The 14,490-nt window shown below is 38.8% G+C and overlaps 2 protein-coding genes across 2 annotated transcripts in view; both read left to right on the top strand.

Moving 5' to 3' along the window:
• The first annotated feature begins 489 nt into the window (after positions 1–489).
• LOC105939363 lies at positions 490–3,578 on the top strand. The gene is made up of 3 exons (XM_036142612.1): positions 490–865; positions 964–1,259; positions 2,815–3,578. The coding sequence occupies exons 1-3, from the start codon at positions 550–552 to the stop codon at positions 3,376–3,378; spliced, it is 1,176 nt and encodes a 391-aa protein (XP_035998505.1). The 5' UTR covers positions 490–549; the 3' UTR covers positions 3,379–3,578.
• Positions 3,579–4,233: 655 nt separating this feature from the next.
• Positions 4,234–14,490, top strand: part of ttc3 (tetratricopeptide repeat domain 3) — a 50,552-nt gene continuing 40,295 nt past the window's right edge. The window contains exons 1-8 of the mRNA XM_036143521.1: positions 4,234–4,375; positions 5,710–5,777; positions 5,870–5,903; positions 9,223–9,379; positions 9,464–9,545; positions 10,418–10,471; positions 13,248–13,383; positions 13,626–13,711. Coding sequence (XP_035999414.1) covers positions 5,721–5,777; positions 5,870–5,903; positions 9,223–9,379; positions 9,464–9,545; positions 10,418–10,471; positions 13,248–13,383; positions 13,626–13,711 — 606 coding nt within the window. The 5' untranslated portion in view covers positions 4,234–4,375; positions 5,710–5,720. The remainder of the gene's footprint in view (positions 4,376–5,709; positions 5,778–5,869; positions 5,904–9,222; positions 9,380–9,463; positions 9,546–10,417; positions 10,472–13,247; positions 13,384–13,625; positions 13,712–14,490) is intronic.

The raw sequence follows: 14,490 nt of genomic DNA, 5'->3' as shown, positions 1-14,490 counted from the left end.
CCAAACACCTGGAGACTGTGACAAGATAATTAAAAACTCTAAAACTACATGACATTTGTGCCAATATGTTGGCACAAAAGTGAGTGCATGCAGACTTCTGGCAGTCCTTTCAGGCAAAGAGAGAGAGAGCAGGGGGCGGGGCTTGTTGTTGTCACTTTTATTTCAGCTAGATATGAACACAAATTTAATGGCCCAAAGATAACTTTGTTATTATGCAATGAGTTTCATGGCAGGATCATCAGAGAGCCAAACCCTTGCTTATATATATAACAATGTGCATGTAACAAAAGTAATTTTCCTCTGGGATTATTAAAGTATGTCTGATTCTGATCTGATTCTGCTGTCCCACCGCACCTTTAAAAAAATCCTCACTTCTCTGTTCAGATTGTAGAACAAATGGGATCTTGAAACCTTTGAATGGGCAGAAACAGAAGCATAAATCTTCACTATTTGTTACAGAGTGTTCTGGACTTGATAACCTCTCCTCGACTGGGTCAAATAAACACAGATAAGCCTCCTGTCCCAGTGGTCGGACAGACACTCTCAGCCATGATCCTGACGGCTCGCAGTCTGTGTCTTCCCTCTGCAGCCACCGTCCAGGAGCTGTTCTCGGTGGCCCGAGACGCCAACATCATCCCAGACATCTCCCTGGATCCCGTCCTCACGACTTTCCTCTCGCTGGACTCCTCCGCGGCTCTGCAGCACCAATATGGCTTCCTGCAGCGCAGCATGAGCGGCGAGCAGCAGGCGGCCTTCAACCTGAACCTTACTGCAGAGGTGGGCAGCTGCAGGGTCACATACGGAGGCGTGGGGGTCATCGCTTTAGCTCTGTCCCTGCTTTTGGACCAGGTGGCCCAACATGTAGGTAAAATATTTCCTTTTCGTCTCCTGTTTCGCTTAAATCATTCGTTTTTCTGGTAAAATGCGATCCCGAAGCCAAACTTTCAGAAACTTCTGTTCAAGTGCGAGGTTCAGCAGAGGGCCTCCCGTCACCTAAAGGATCCAGAGCCGAGAGGATTTTCGGCATCAGCACATCTTCAAGAATCGGCTCCATGATCCACACCTACCTCAGCCTGGTCCCCGGCATCGCCAACAACGAGGAGAAAATGGCGGAGACCACCGAGCTCTACGATAACTTCCTAAACCTCGAGCTGATCGACCATTACGAGAGGATGACCACCAAGAAGAGGATGAGCACAGAGTCCATGCAGCAGTGGTTGGCTGGAGCTGCGTTTCATCTGCACCTCAGGATCCACCAGGTGAGGCGAGCCAGATGAAAGCAGTCCAGGAAGGGGGCTTCCTGTGCAGGGCAGTAGGAAATAAAGGGTTTCATACAGATCTGTAATATTTTTCTATCAACCTATGGTTTTTTAGGTTGATCATTTTATTCCTCTAATCCAGGGGTGTCCAAGGCGAAGCCCCTGCACAGATTTTGAGTGGCGCTTAATTATAATTCAAGAGTGATTTGGCCCACCAGCACAGGTGGTTGATGCAGATGGAGACTTTAATAAAAGATAAGATAAGATAGGCTTTATTGATCTCACATTGGAGAAATTCACATGTCACATCGGCTCAGTAATCAGTAAACTGAGTAAAACTACCATAATGTTAGATTTCATTAAATGCAAAATTCCCATTGATGATAAATTGTATCCACTACATATATATCCTTCTGGCATTAAATCGGATGCAAAAAAAGGGAAACTTGTCAATTTTAGCCTGAGATACCTGTCGTGACGCAATAGATGGATCTGATGTCCAATAACTTGGCTCTTAAGAAACTGATTTATATGGCAACAGCAAAACTGGAGGACTTCAAAGATATATGGCTGCCCTTTTTACGACTTGTATAAAACTTTGATTTGTAGAAACTGATTTGCTAATTGAGTGTGTGGTGGGGAGTGGGGGCAGGGTGTATGTTTGGGATGCGTGTATAGTTGTTGTTTGTTTTTTCCTTGTTAAAAATGGAAAAACTTCAATACATATATTTGTAAAGAAAACAAAATACATTTGTAGACCTTTCCAGCGTTATAAATATCAATGACTTTGTTTCTTTCATCTGTTTTTTTAATTTCTTTAAATTGCATCGCACTACATTTCTTTTTTTTGAAGCATCTGATATCACATGTCTGACAGGTTCTTTTAAGACAGACTTAAGTGACACGTCTGACAGAACCCGATTAAGTCAATTAATAATTTAACTTTGTGTTTTCAATAGTGCCAGATTGTCTAGGACAGCTTTAGGATTCATGAAACCATCATTTGTATTAACTCCAGTTGTGTTTGTCTGACATTTTAACCTGTTTTACGATGATGAAAGTGTAAGAGATTATGAGATTACAGAGACTGGACTGCAAAGTTGGTTGTCATGGAAATTACAGATAAACATACTCTAGAGGCACAGAGTCTGACATACCTGGATTGGACAGAATGACTGTTTAGGGGATCAACATGATCTTCTCCACCAATGTGATGAACAGAACACTGATGTCATACTGTGCCCGCCCTGAATGGGTGGACAAATGCTTCCTATTTAATGTCTGTGTGTGAGAACAAACGGGGTTCTCAGGCCCCGGCTGCGTTGTGTTTTTATGAGAACCCAGTACTGAAGCTGTAAACATTCCTCTGCCTTTTAGATTAAATATGGTAAATGATAGTTACAGTTTGAAGAGTCTTTTTATTACTACAGGAGTCTACAATAGAAACACCACATTATCAGATAAAAGAACCAGGGGTGACTGCATGCAGGTCAGTTATTTAACAAAACGAATCACAAAAAAAGAATTATAAACATTTTTATTCTTCCTCCGACAGGTGCGTCTTCGCTCTGTGCCATCTGGATCGATCGAGTCTCTCCGTTTGTCTTATAAAACGGGCTTAAATCGCCTCGTTCACGGCTACGTAGCCTACTTACGTAAAAACGTCTTGGAGACTGAAGCGGCTGGCCCACTGAAAGCAAAAACTGGAGCCGGCAGCAGGATGGAAAACAGCAACAGCTCCAGCATCAGTACTAACGTCATGGTTTACCCAGCTCATACGACACCCAATGCAACCGCAGGAGATAACAGAAGCTGTGGAGACTCTGGAAGCGGCGAGCTGAGAGGAAGAAACGGCACCACCCTCAACACCTCAACGCCTCGCTGTATCATGGAGGAGGAAGACAGCGAGCTCGGTCTGCTGGTCATCGAGCCCCAGAGAAAAGTGAGTCACACCATCCAGCATCACCCCTGTGAGTCTCCGGCCATCCAGCAGGCTTTGGTGGCGCATATTATGAAGTCTCAGGACCTGCAGCGCAACAGAAACTTTTTCCTCTATCCTGAGAAAGTCCTACAAAGCCTCCTGAAGCAGAGGGACGACTTTGAGCTCAAAGCAACTTAGACTGACATCAATCTTCATCTTCATTCTCCTCAAATCCAGAAGAAAAATAAACAGACTCAAAGTAACTCATCCACTCAGTAGTTTATTCTAAGTCAATTAGTATAAAAGTGGCTTTTTTGATGATTGGACTTTAGTAATAAATGTTTTTCAATATTAAATCCACTTTTCAGTGGATTGAAGAAGTAAACCCATTAAAATATCTAATTTGTCCAGGTTCCAGTTCTTCCTTGGCCAGTCTGCAGCGTAGCCAGTCAGAAGGTAGACCAGGCATTTTAATGGAGCTACAACAAACACTTTATACATTTTACATGATGGGGCTTACTGTTAATTTTATATGGGTAAGATAAGAGGAAAAATAAAGGAGATGTGGCAGAAGGAATGGGAAGAAGAAAGAAAAGGATGATGGTCCTATGAAATCCAAAGGAAGGGGAGAACTTTATTTCAAGAGTAAGAGTTGGACATGCTGGACTAAACGGATCATTATTCATAGTAGGGAAGCACCAGACATGGAGACGTGATTGTGGGTGAGAGAAATTTGTTTATTCAGTATCTTAACAGGATGAAAATAAAACTAGATCTCATTGAGTTGTTCTAGGCAGATTATAGGAGTAAAAGCTATCAGGCCATGTTTCATTTCTTAAGATCGGGTAATTAATTTCATAGGGTGTGAGTTTTGTTTTTGTTTTGTCCTCTGCTTTTGCTTTAAGAGCGATATTCGGTTCACACTCCTTTCCAGTAGGTGGCGGTAATGCGCCTTTAAGTTGTTTGCCAACCGCCAGAAGAAGACGTAGCCGCACCTCCACCGAAGAAGAAAAGGAAGAACAGCCGGGGGCGCTGTTGGGTCACGTTGCAGAACAGGCCAGAAGAAGAAGAAGAAGAAGAAGCGCTTTTGGATGCATGTTGCTGCTTGTCTAGAGGCGCGTGGGAAACTTGAGCATATTATGATCTAGAAGCACAGAGAATAACCGTAAACTCTTCATTCAGCAGTTATCATAAGGTAGGCAGTGTCTGACTCTGCATTTATCTCTTTTTAGTAGCTTTAAACACGACGAAATACTGCGTTGGTCCTAGTTTTGGCTAACGGTCTTGGGCGCTAAAGGAAGGTTGGATAAGTATCGAAACGCGACGAACAACCGATATTAAATATAACACAGTTAGAAAAGGCTATAAAACTAAAAAACATGTAGTAAATTGATAAAATATTTAGTTTAGTACCTTGTTAGAGGGTAGGCCGTGTAGGGTTAGCTAAAATGCTAATATTACGACAAACCAAACGGGATGGGGAGTTGTTTAACTCATTTACATACTGAGCATTTCCTTTTTAAATGCCGATAATTTTCTCGTTCTTGGTGTTCATTCTTTGTCATGTTTGGTTGTTCCCCAGCTATATAATATACTATATTTAACAGTTTAGGCTTCCAAGATGCTGCTTCAATAATGAACACGACACCAAGCTGGTTCTGACCCAACCACTGAGCCACACCCTCGCGTTGTGTGTTTGAAAACGTGGAGCTCTGCACATAATAGCGGTGTTATATGGGGAGAAAGAAGAAAATTGGCACTGAAACCACGTGGGTCAGGTTTATTCCTATTATTATTGTTATTCTAATGAGGTTTGGTTCCAAAGGAGGAACTGGAGTTTGAGTGGGTTGGGTTACTGTAGGAGGGGCAGATTATGTTATGGCTCTTAGGCAAATAAATTCTGAAAGATATATGTTCAGTGTTTTCTATTTTACATTAACAACATGAATCAAGATATGGCAGCGAGGTGTTTGTTAAACTGTCTGGCATTCTAAATCCCGCTTGGTTTAAAAAAAAAATCTATTTGCTTCACTGTTGCTTTCAAATCAATTAGAGATCCAAGTAATCAAATCACTTAATCTTGAAGAAACGACGAGTTTAATTAGCAATCCTTAAGCAAATACTTGCACAAGTATTTATTACTGAATTATCGAGCTCCCTTTCCAACAGATGTTGCCATTTGCACATTTATGAAAACTATGTTGAGGGGATGGAAATAATTTAACTTAATTTTTTCACTAGCTCTCTATCGTGGGTATATGTTTGCGGGGAATCAAAACCAACACATTTAGACAGATATGATTTATTGCTTTCATGTTGTTCAGTTTATTCGATCTAAAAACAAACATTGTGCTGTTAAATACAGCAGTGTAGTCCTCCACCAACTCCAGTTTCTTTAATTAGTCGTGGAGGAGCCCAATCTATAGACCTGTACCATGTGGCCATATGAATGTTTAAAAAAAAAAACAACTATAAATTGCAGAAGAAAGTGTTATATTGAATGTTTACAACCTTTTATTGTTTTTACAGACTTGAACAAAATGTCTGATTCAGACTCGGATATGGATTGGACCCATTACAAAAACATGAAATATCCGGTAAATCTTTAACACTTACACATCTCTGTATTTCCTCCTTCCTTTTCTCTCTTATGCTGATGTTTTGTTTTAAATTTCTTTTGGCCACTTAGAAAAAAAGGGCGATATCCACGCGTCAGGTTTCAGGTAAGAAAGATTTAAGTCATTAATGGAATCACAATAATTATCTGTAGCAATTTAAAATAAAATGCCAACTTTAACTAAATGAATGATAAGATTGCATTGTTGGTGGTACGAAGTGTTCAACACAGTGGAGTCGATGCTTGTTTATTAACACCCAACTTCTTTCAAAGCGAGTTTTCTAATGTTCTGTTTTTTCTCCCATTTTCAGTTAAATACATTATTTTCTTTTTAAAGGATGTATTTTTTTCCTGCTATTTATCCACTTGGAACTAGGGCTGGGTGATATGACTTAAAAATAAAATGTCAGATTTTATTATACCATATCCAATTAGTCGATTTCTTTTTTTTATTATTATTATTCTTGTTCTCATCTACCAAAAAGAAATTACTTTAAAAACTTGCTTTCATGTCACGCATTTTCATCCGGGGGTTGACCTGAATTCAAAGTGCAACTAAATACAAGATGGCTACCTTGCCGATGTAAACAATTAAAAAGTAACAACATGTTCTCTGCTAGGGGTTTTACACAGTAAGCTAAGCAGTGGAAAATACTGCTGGTTTCTGACCAGCCTTCTTCTCCTACCTCAGTTTTTGAAAAGCAGCTCTGTTTATATGTTTCTATATGAGCGCATGCCTGAGGTCTACATGGTCCGTATTCACAAAGATTAAAGACTAAAAGTAGCTCTTTAGGAAAAATTTAAAAATTTTACTTTGGAAAAATTAAACATCTTAGGCATCTAGAAAGCTCCTAAGGTGAAAAAATGAGCATTTAGTGAGCTGTGTCTGGAGCAGGAAGATGGCGGCCGCAGAGAAAGCTGATTGGCTGATCCACCACCTAAACAGTGGAGACAAGCGCGTAAACTTCTTTAACATTCATAAAATTATAATATTTAGATAAACTTTATCATCCCCATACAGGGATGTTAAGTAGCGGCCCGCTGGGTCGACTGCACGGCTCTGCCTAAGGTGATTTTATGGATAAATTAATAATACAGTAGAAAAATGTTGGATATACATAAATAAAAAGTGGAGAAATTAACAAAGAATATAGATAAGAGGTGTGAAAGTGTTTTCTGTATTGCATCATAATTTTAGTAGCCTAAATGGTTATCTAAGTTGTGTGATCTCCATCTCCTTTCTTTGATCGCTGCACGGAGCGTTTCTCACTTTTCAGGCTGGTGCGTAAAAGCACCAAGACGTGCAGAGAGGAAAAAGCCTCATTGATCTGCAACAATATGCTTTAAACTTTGTATTTGTGCCGTGATCCGGGGTCCAATTTAACTTTCAACTCTCCTTCCCCTCCGAGATAACTGGACGGGTGTGCCGCTGTTCGGTTTTTGCTGCTTCTTGTTTTTTCCCTCCTTTCCATGTCGGTCATTTTTGTCAAATCTGACCGCTTTATACAATCCCAGGCAATCCCAGTAAAATACTGACAGGTGAGAGCGTATTAATATCAAACGGATAAGGTAGTAAAATAACTGCCGGGTAAAAGTAACCAAATCAGAATAATAAGGAACAAAATAATAGGCTTTAAAACATTTTCACACTGTGACAATAGGTTTTGCTAATTTTCATCATCACAACACATTTCTTAATCCAGTCTAATTTCTCTCCTTGCACTACTACGAGCGCATTTGTTTGTTTTTTTTCTTGTATTATCAGTGTCACGCCTAATAACAGGGTCAGCCGCACCTCTTCACTAAGATAAAAATTTCTGTAATTTTCTTACTCAGCGGCATCTGAATCGCTTTTAAGATAAGACTCCTGGGCAGGAATCTTTAGGCTAAGATAGGAGCTCTCTGAGGGATCTTTGTGAATACGGGCACAGATGTCTTTTACATTTGCTTGATCAACTCTGACAACCCCAAAGAGCTTCACACCATATTCAGGGATTCACCCATTCACGCACAACTCTCACTGCAGAAAATGTAAATAATTTAATGGCAATAAAATTAGAACTCTGAAACATGTCTCTCACTTCTTAGCTGGACTCTGAAGTAAAACAAACTGTACAGCTCTTAAGCCCAATATAAGTCCAATATTTTTGTCTTTTTCATGTAATCGGGCTAAATCAGTCGTATCTAAACTAAGTAATATAAAACAAATTATTGCTGTAACTTGATTATTTTAATAAGCCACATAACTTGTTATAATCTCAGGTTTTGGACAGGCGTAATGTAGCACAGAGGTCAAGTGAATGATTAGGGAGCTTGTGTGTTTGCTCAGACGCATTAAAAACAAGGGGCGAACATTGATTTTTGTGCTATTGTCTTCATGGAAGCCCAGTGAGTGCTTTGGCAAAATAGAATCTCGATTTTCCAAAAATGAAATCTTTAAAAAGAAATTCAAATTATTTGATTAAATCAATTTGTCACCCAGCCTTGCTTGGAACTTTGAATCATGGCACAATTAAAGAGCTCTTAATTTAAGCGATTCCCTCACATGGTAGAAGAAACGTAATATTTTAGATTTTATTTATTTATTTACGTTATTGCAAAAGCTTTCTCTGTGTTGTCAAGAGTTGTTGCGTTTACTTCATTTCCATGTGGCCGGTAGTCCTGGTCAAATATAAAGCCGTGCAGCTGCGTGGGCGTATGATGTCACAGTTCATTAAACTCGTCTGGTCATTAAAACAACCAATTATCACTTAGGTTTAGACGACAAAAAAACAAAACAAGAGTACAGTATATGATATATTGGCAAGTTGGTTGTGTAGGATGTGGATATTATTGACAGAGTTGATGTGTATGTGGTGTGAAACGAATAAACCAAATTATTACCAATGCAAATCTAGTACCTGGACTGCCTGCTGTGGGGGGGGGGGGCGACCGCTGGTGAGAGCAGCATGGTCTCCCCTCTCTGCTATGCTAAAGTTGTTAGCAGGCAGAGAAGCAGAACGATGCAGAGCAAAGATGAAGATGCGTTTTTGGTGCATACTGAAGCATATTGATCTAAAACGCACATTTCCTGCTCTATTCTCTTGTTGGCATTTGTAAACTCATTGCACCGTTTAGTCATGTTGGTTTGAAATGGCCATGGTGTGTGGGATTCTCTCATTTATTGCATCCATGCGGTCCTCTGTGAACATAATAAACTTCACCTCCAGTGAGTTTAATAGCAGCTTTTGTTGTGGGTGTACATTTTTGTCCCTTTTTTTTAAAGGGAAGTTGATTTAAAGGGTTAAGCGATGGTGGATTGGTGGAAATAAAATGTTTATTTCTCAGTTGAGGCAAATTCTTAGGCTGTAAATGAGATGAAATCTCTACAGACAGGTGAAATAACTTCTCTTTTTTTTTTTTTTTTTTTTTTTTTGTTCTTTCAGAGAAGGATTTAAGACTATGGGACTCCATTCCTGTGAAAGCCAAGAAAGATTGCTCACAGCGGATGAAAGTTTGTGTCTTCTGGTTTCCCCTCCTGCTGCAGCCGGATCATTCAGAAACCTACGACTGGGCAGTGGAAGTTGGTCTAATCAACTCGATGTGAGCCCCTTCTCTGAGTGCCGACAAACCACAACCACCGGGAATCGTCAAACGTGCTGAACTTTTATTCTTCTTTTTTTTTAGGAACAGCGAGAATCTCGACTTGGATAACCTCCGCAAAATCCAAGTAGTTGAATCAATCCTTTTAAGCCTGGAAAGGGGAATCGTAAGTCTCGTTGACACGTCGATCGGTTCTGCAGCGCGCTCCGTTTCAGGGTTACAGCTGATTAAATTACCTCAGATGCTGCTGTTGAAATTTATTCTCCGGTTTGCAGAAATCTGTAGTTTCAGGGCAAAACCTGGAGATTTTTAGATTAGATTAGATTAAACTTTATTGTCATTACACAGGTACAGGTACAAGGCAACGAAATGCAGTTTAGGTCTAACCAGAAGTGCAATAGCAGCAAGTGCAGGATAAACAATGGTTCCATAAGTACAAGACATGGGTTTTTACTGAATAAATATAGAGATGGATACTATTATAAACAGAATTTTACTGATAGATTTGTCCTAACTTGTGAACTAAATTTACACCTGGATATGTACCGAATATAGTATACAGGTGGATATTACTATAGAGTTTTACAGAAATGTACAATAACGTAATATACAGATGGTTATTATTATAACAGTTTACATGTACTATGAATATATGTACAGATGGCTATTACTATAGGCAGAATTGTGAGCATGATATACAGGTAGCTATTACTATAAAATGTATAAATAAAGTTTGAACAGAAGCTATTTAAATTAAAGTGCAGTGGAAGGTAATTGCATATTACAGTTAAAGTACGATATTGCAAATGAATATGTATATGCAAAACCTGGAGATTTGCACAAGTATCGCTGCAAAGTCAACACTTTAACAGAAGCATATTGATGTACCTGTTAAACAGTTACATTTTATTAGCTTCCTAAAGGAGGCAGGGTCTCTAGTTATACTTATCACAAAACGGTGAACTACCTGTTGGACTGTTGTGTTGTAAACGTCTAATTATCAGCTTGAATATGTCTTTGTTTTTTCCCCCCCTGTAGTTGGAGAAGGATTCTTGCAGATATATTTTCGGCTTATGCAGCATGTTGAATCTGGTAGGTTAAGCTGCAGCCTGTTGGCCGACGGTATTCCCAATATGCCTAAGGCTGCTGGAGCTTGTGTTATTTGGTTTTCATACTTAAAATTATATGTTTAGTAGGTTTGAATCAGCGCTGGGTGATTTCGGACCTATTGTGATAGTTAGAATATCATTTAAAAATGAACTATCCAGTTTTTAAAGAAAGCTTCTCAATTTTAGACTCAAAATAACACATTTAATTACAGGTTAGTAATAACTAAATCCATTTGTTTCTGAAAAATTACAATGTAAAATTTACTCTACTGGTTGCTAACTTTTCTCCATCTTGTGAAAAGGTTTGAATCTGTGGCAGCCCAACCTTTTGCTCATCTGGCTTAAAATAAAGTCAAAGGGGCTGCAGGTCCAGCACTTTTCTTTTGTTGCACAACTAAATAGGGAAAATAGTTTAGAAAAAGCACTGTTTTAATGAAACAAAGTATTTAAAAAAAACAACAAAGTTTTGTTTCTCAGGTTAAAAGCCCTTAAAGCTGTTTCCATCATTTTCTTTCACTTGAATGAAGATTAAACAGTTTTAATTGGTGATTGTACCCATTCTGATTTTAATTTTCTACCTTCTAAATCTAAAGCAGCTGTAAAGAACCTTGGAGTCGTCTTTGACAGCAGTTCGAGATTTGACAAGCAAGTTGACGGTGTGGTTAGGGCTAATTTTTATAAATTACATCTTTTAACAAAGATAAAAACCCTTTTTAAATCGAAAATTGACTATTTAGTTCGTTCAAAATGCCGCTGCTTGCTTTTTAACCCACATTCCCCGATGATGACACTCCCCTCCTAAATGTTAAAAATCCACCCAGTTTAGGGTGGATTTTTTATATTTAGCTATTTGTTTTCTGCCCTTATAGCTCCTGGCCCTCCATACTTGTGAACTCTTGTGCGTTCATAACACAACTAAGATGAACAACAACCAAGTTCTTGTTAGAGGTCCATAGAACTAGAGACATAAACTGGAGGTTCGGGCCTCCTCAGTCGCTCTGGAACGAATGGCCTCCAGACATTAATACCACTACTGACTTTGGTGTCACGTTTAAAACCTATTTATTCATATTTTGTATTTGCTTTTTATGTGTTTATGTTTTTAAATCTGTTTCTGTAATGTTGATTTTAGCACTTTGGTCACCTCGTGTCTTGTAAAGGGCTACATCAGGGGTGTCAAACTCATTTTGGTTTAGGGGCCGCATACAGCTTAATCTGATCTCAAGAGGGCCTCACAAGTAAACTCATTACAAGATTAAATAGAACTAATAAATGTGGACTTGTTGATTTTTATATTAAATTACTTTCACTTTTACACAATATATTATGAATAACCTCAACGTTTTTAAGAAAAGTATGTGCAATTTCAACAATACTTTTCAGTTAAACATTTACTTGTGCATTATGCATATGAACTGATTACAGTGATTATACAATGTTGAAAAACATTTATTCACATTTTTTGGAACTTAAAAACACTGTCCTACATGACAAAATACATCAAACAGATAAAAATTAAGAAATTATTTAAATTTTTCCACACCTGAAGCTTAATCTGCTAATTAAAACACAGCGCCCCTCGTGGACAATATAGGAACTGCATATTTTCAATTAAGGGCTGCACAGTGGCGCAGTGGGTAGCGCTGTTGCCTTGCAGCAAGAAGGTCCTGGGTTCGAGTCCACCCCTGGGTCTTTCTGCATGGATTTTGCATGTTCTCCCTGTGCATGCGTGGGTTCTCTCCGGGTACTCCGGCTTCCTCCCACAGACCAAAAACATGACCTGTTAGGTTAATTGGCTTCTCCAAATTGTCCTTCGGTGTGAGTGTGTGTGTGAATGGTTGTTTGTCCTGTTAGTCTCTGTGTTGCCCTGCGACAGACTGGCGACGTGTCCAGGGTGTACCCTGCCTCTCGCCCATTGAACGCTGGAGATAGGCACCAGCAACCCCCGCGACCCCATGAGGGATAAAGCGGTTCGGAAAATGGATGGATGGATGGATGGATGGATATTTTCAATTAAACGAAGTACATGTTTTTTTCAATAATTGTTTTATCATTCTCTTCCTTTTGTCTCCTCTTTCTTTCACCTTTTCTTTTTTTCTTCTTGTTCTCCCTTTCCTACTTTCCCATTGTAGTGTCCATATCATTTGAGACATTCCCCACATGAATCATAATAAAACTATCCACATTTATAAATCAAGCGGAGCACTATGGCAAAGCAGTACTGCTCCACTTGTGAAAGTCAAATTTGATGAGCTCTTTTTGGCATTAAGACAACAATTCTTATTGCCACATTGCCAGACAGGACACTGGAAATGTATTTATTTATTATTATTTTTTTTTAATAATGATAATGCATTAAGCCACAGGGCTGGACTAAATTGTTCGGCGGGCCGGATCCGGCCCGCGGGCCGTATGTTTGACACCCCTGGGCTACATAAATGAAAATGGATTGATTGAAAAGGCAGGACTATGCTACAGCAAAATAAGTACAAGTACTATCTCTTTAAAAAAAAAATCAGAAGGACATTAACTAAATTAAAATTAAATTAATAAAAAAAATAATCTATATAAATAAAACTTGCATCAATCAAGCTGAGAGGATTTTCTTCGGTAGAGCAAAGAAGGATCCTTGCCTTGCGGAAAAACAGCAGTTGGGTCTAATTTTCATATTAACTAAAGGTAGAAACGTCTGTTTGTGAATTTAACCGTGCTTGTCTGTAACGATGCGCTCAGTAACGCCAGCGAATCTTCTGCTGCAGAGCTGCTCTCCTGAGATCCTGGACAAAATGATCCGCTGGTTGGAGTTGATGGGGGATCAGTTCAAGCTGGTCCACCTGCGGTGCCTCGGAGGCTTTCCGAACTGCTGCGGCACCCTCGGCTTTATCTTCTCAGAGTGTAAGGCGCACTAATCTAACAGCATCACCAGGTTAAGATGTGCCGTTATGATAGAGTAACCTTAAAAGGTGCTGAAACAGAGTGGTATTTAACGGGTGTGCAGGTCTTCTCTTTTTAATTCTTTTTAAGGTTAGAAAATAATTCACCGTTATTCATAGAAGTTCCTTTTCAAAGCTCAGAAAGCCACAGTGTTTATTGATGAAGATGAAGTTAAAAATTTGTTTCTATCTCTTTTTGTTTAGATTCCAAGTTTGTTAAGGAAATGAGTAACAACTTTGACATCACAATGAATGCCCTGATGGCTCCACCGGATGAATATTCTGCAGAGGTAACCGCCCAAAACACAGAAATAATGACCGTTTCACTTATTTTCTGCCACTTTTCTGTTTTTAACAACACAGTTTTTTTCACACCTAAAAACAAAAGATTAATAAAAATCTATAAATAAAATAAAAAATACATGGTAGAGTTGATCAAATGCCCTCAAATATCAGACAGACACACATTTCTGTGGGATATCCTTGAGATTTTATGTTACTTTGATTATGGAATAATGCTTAAACTTTGCCACGCCCACTTTATTTATAAGATGCTTTAAAAACATCAGGCACTGGCCAAATTGCTGAATGACAAGTATGATTAAAATGAATGAATAGAATTATAGAATTTGGAATAACTGAAAGTAGAAATGCAGCTTAGAAAGGACTGAAGCCTTAGTCCTGGAGCTGATGACTTACTCCCGATATAGAAAAAAAGCGTATAGATTAAATGGAAATCATATTGATTGATAATAATTATCGAAACTTTCAAAAACATATATTTTAAGTGTAGCTTTAGTTGTTTTGTTTCTTAATGACCTAGATGAAGAACACAAACACTGTATTCAAACTAAAACATTTATTTAGCCAACTTTTTACTAAAAATGTAAATTTTAAGAAAATATGCTCGCTGAACTCTTTGAAGGTGGGCGGAGCTTGGTGGCGGAGCGTTCCTGGATCTGTGTTGTGATTGGTTGGGAGGATGTAACGACTGAAGTATTAATCTACATGATGGGCTAGAATGCAAAAGGAAGAAAAACTTCTATTGGATTTTTATTGACCTTTTTCT

This window comes from Fundulus heteroclitus, chromosome 11 (assembly GCF_011125445.2).
Source record: "Fundulus heteroclitus isolate FHET01 chromosome 11, MU-UCD_Fhet_4.1, whole genome shotgun sequence".
In the NCBI taxonomy this organism is placed as follows: Eukaryota; Metazoa; Chordata; class Actinopteri; order Cyprinodontiformes; family Fundulidae; genus Fundulus; species Fundulus heteroclitus.
Note: the sequence above shows the minus strand (reverse complement) of the source record. Positions and strands in the feature narration are given on the sequence as shown.

Excerpts from the sequence above, each read along its gene's own strand:
- LOC105939363 (XM_036142612.1), top strand. The coding sequence starts at position 550 with ATGATCCTGACGGCTCGCAGTCTGTGTCTTCCCTCTGCAGCCACCGTC. Across the intron at positions 866-963 it reads CCAGGTGGCCCAACATGTAG|TGCGAGGTTCAGCAGAGGGC; the intron begins GTAAAATATTTC and ends CTTCTGTTCAAG. Across the intron at positions 1,260-2,814 it reads TGCACCTCAGGATCCACCAG|GTGCGTCTTCGCTCTGTGCC; the intron begins GTGAGGCGAGCC and ends TTCCTCCGACAG.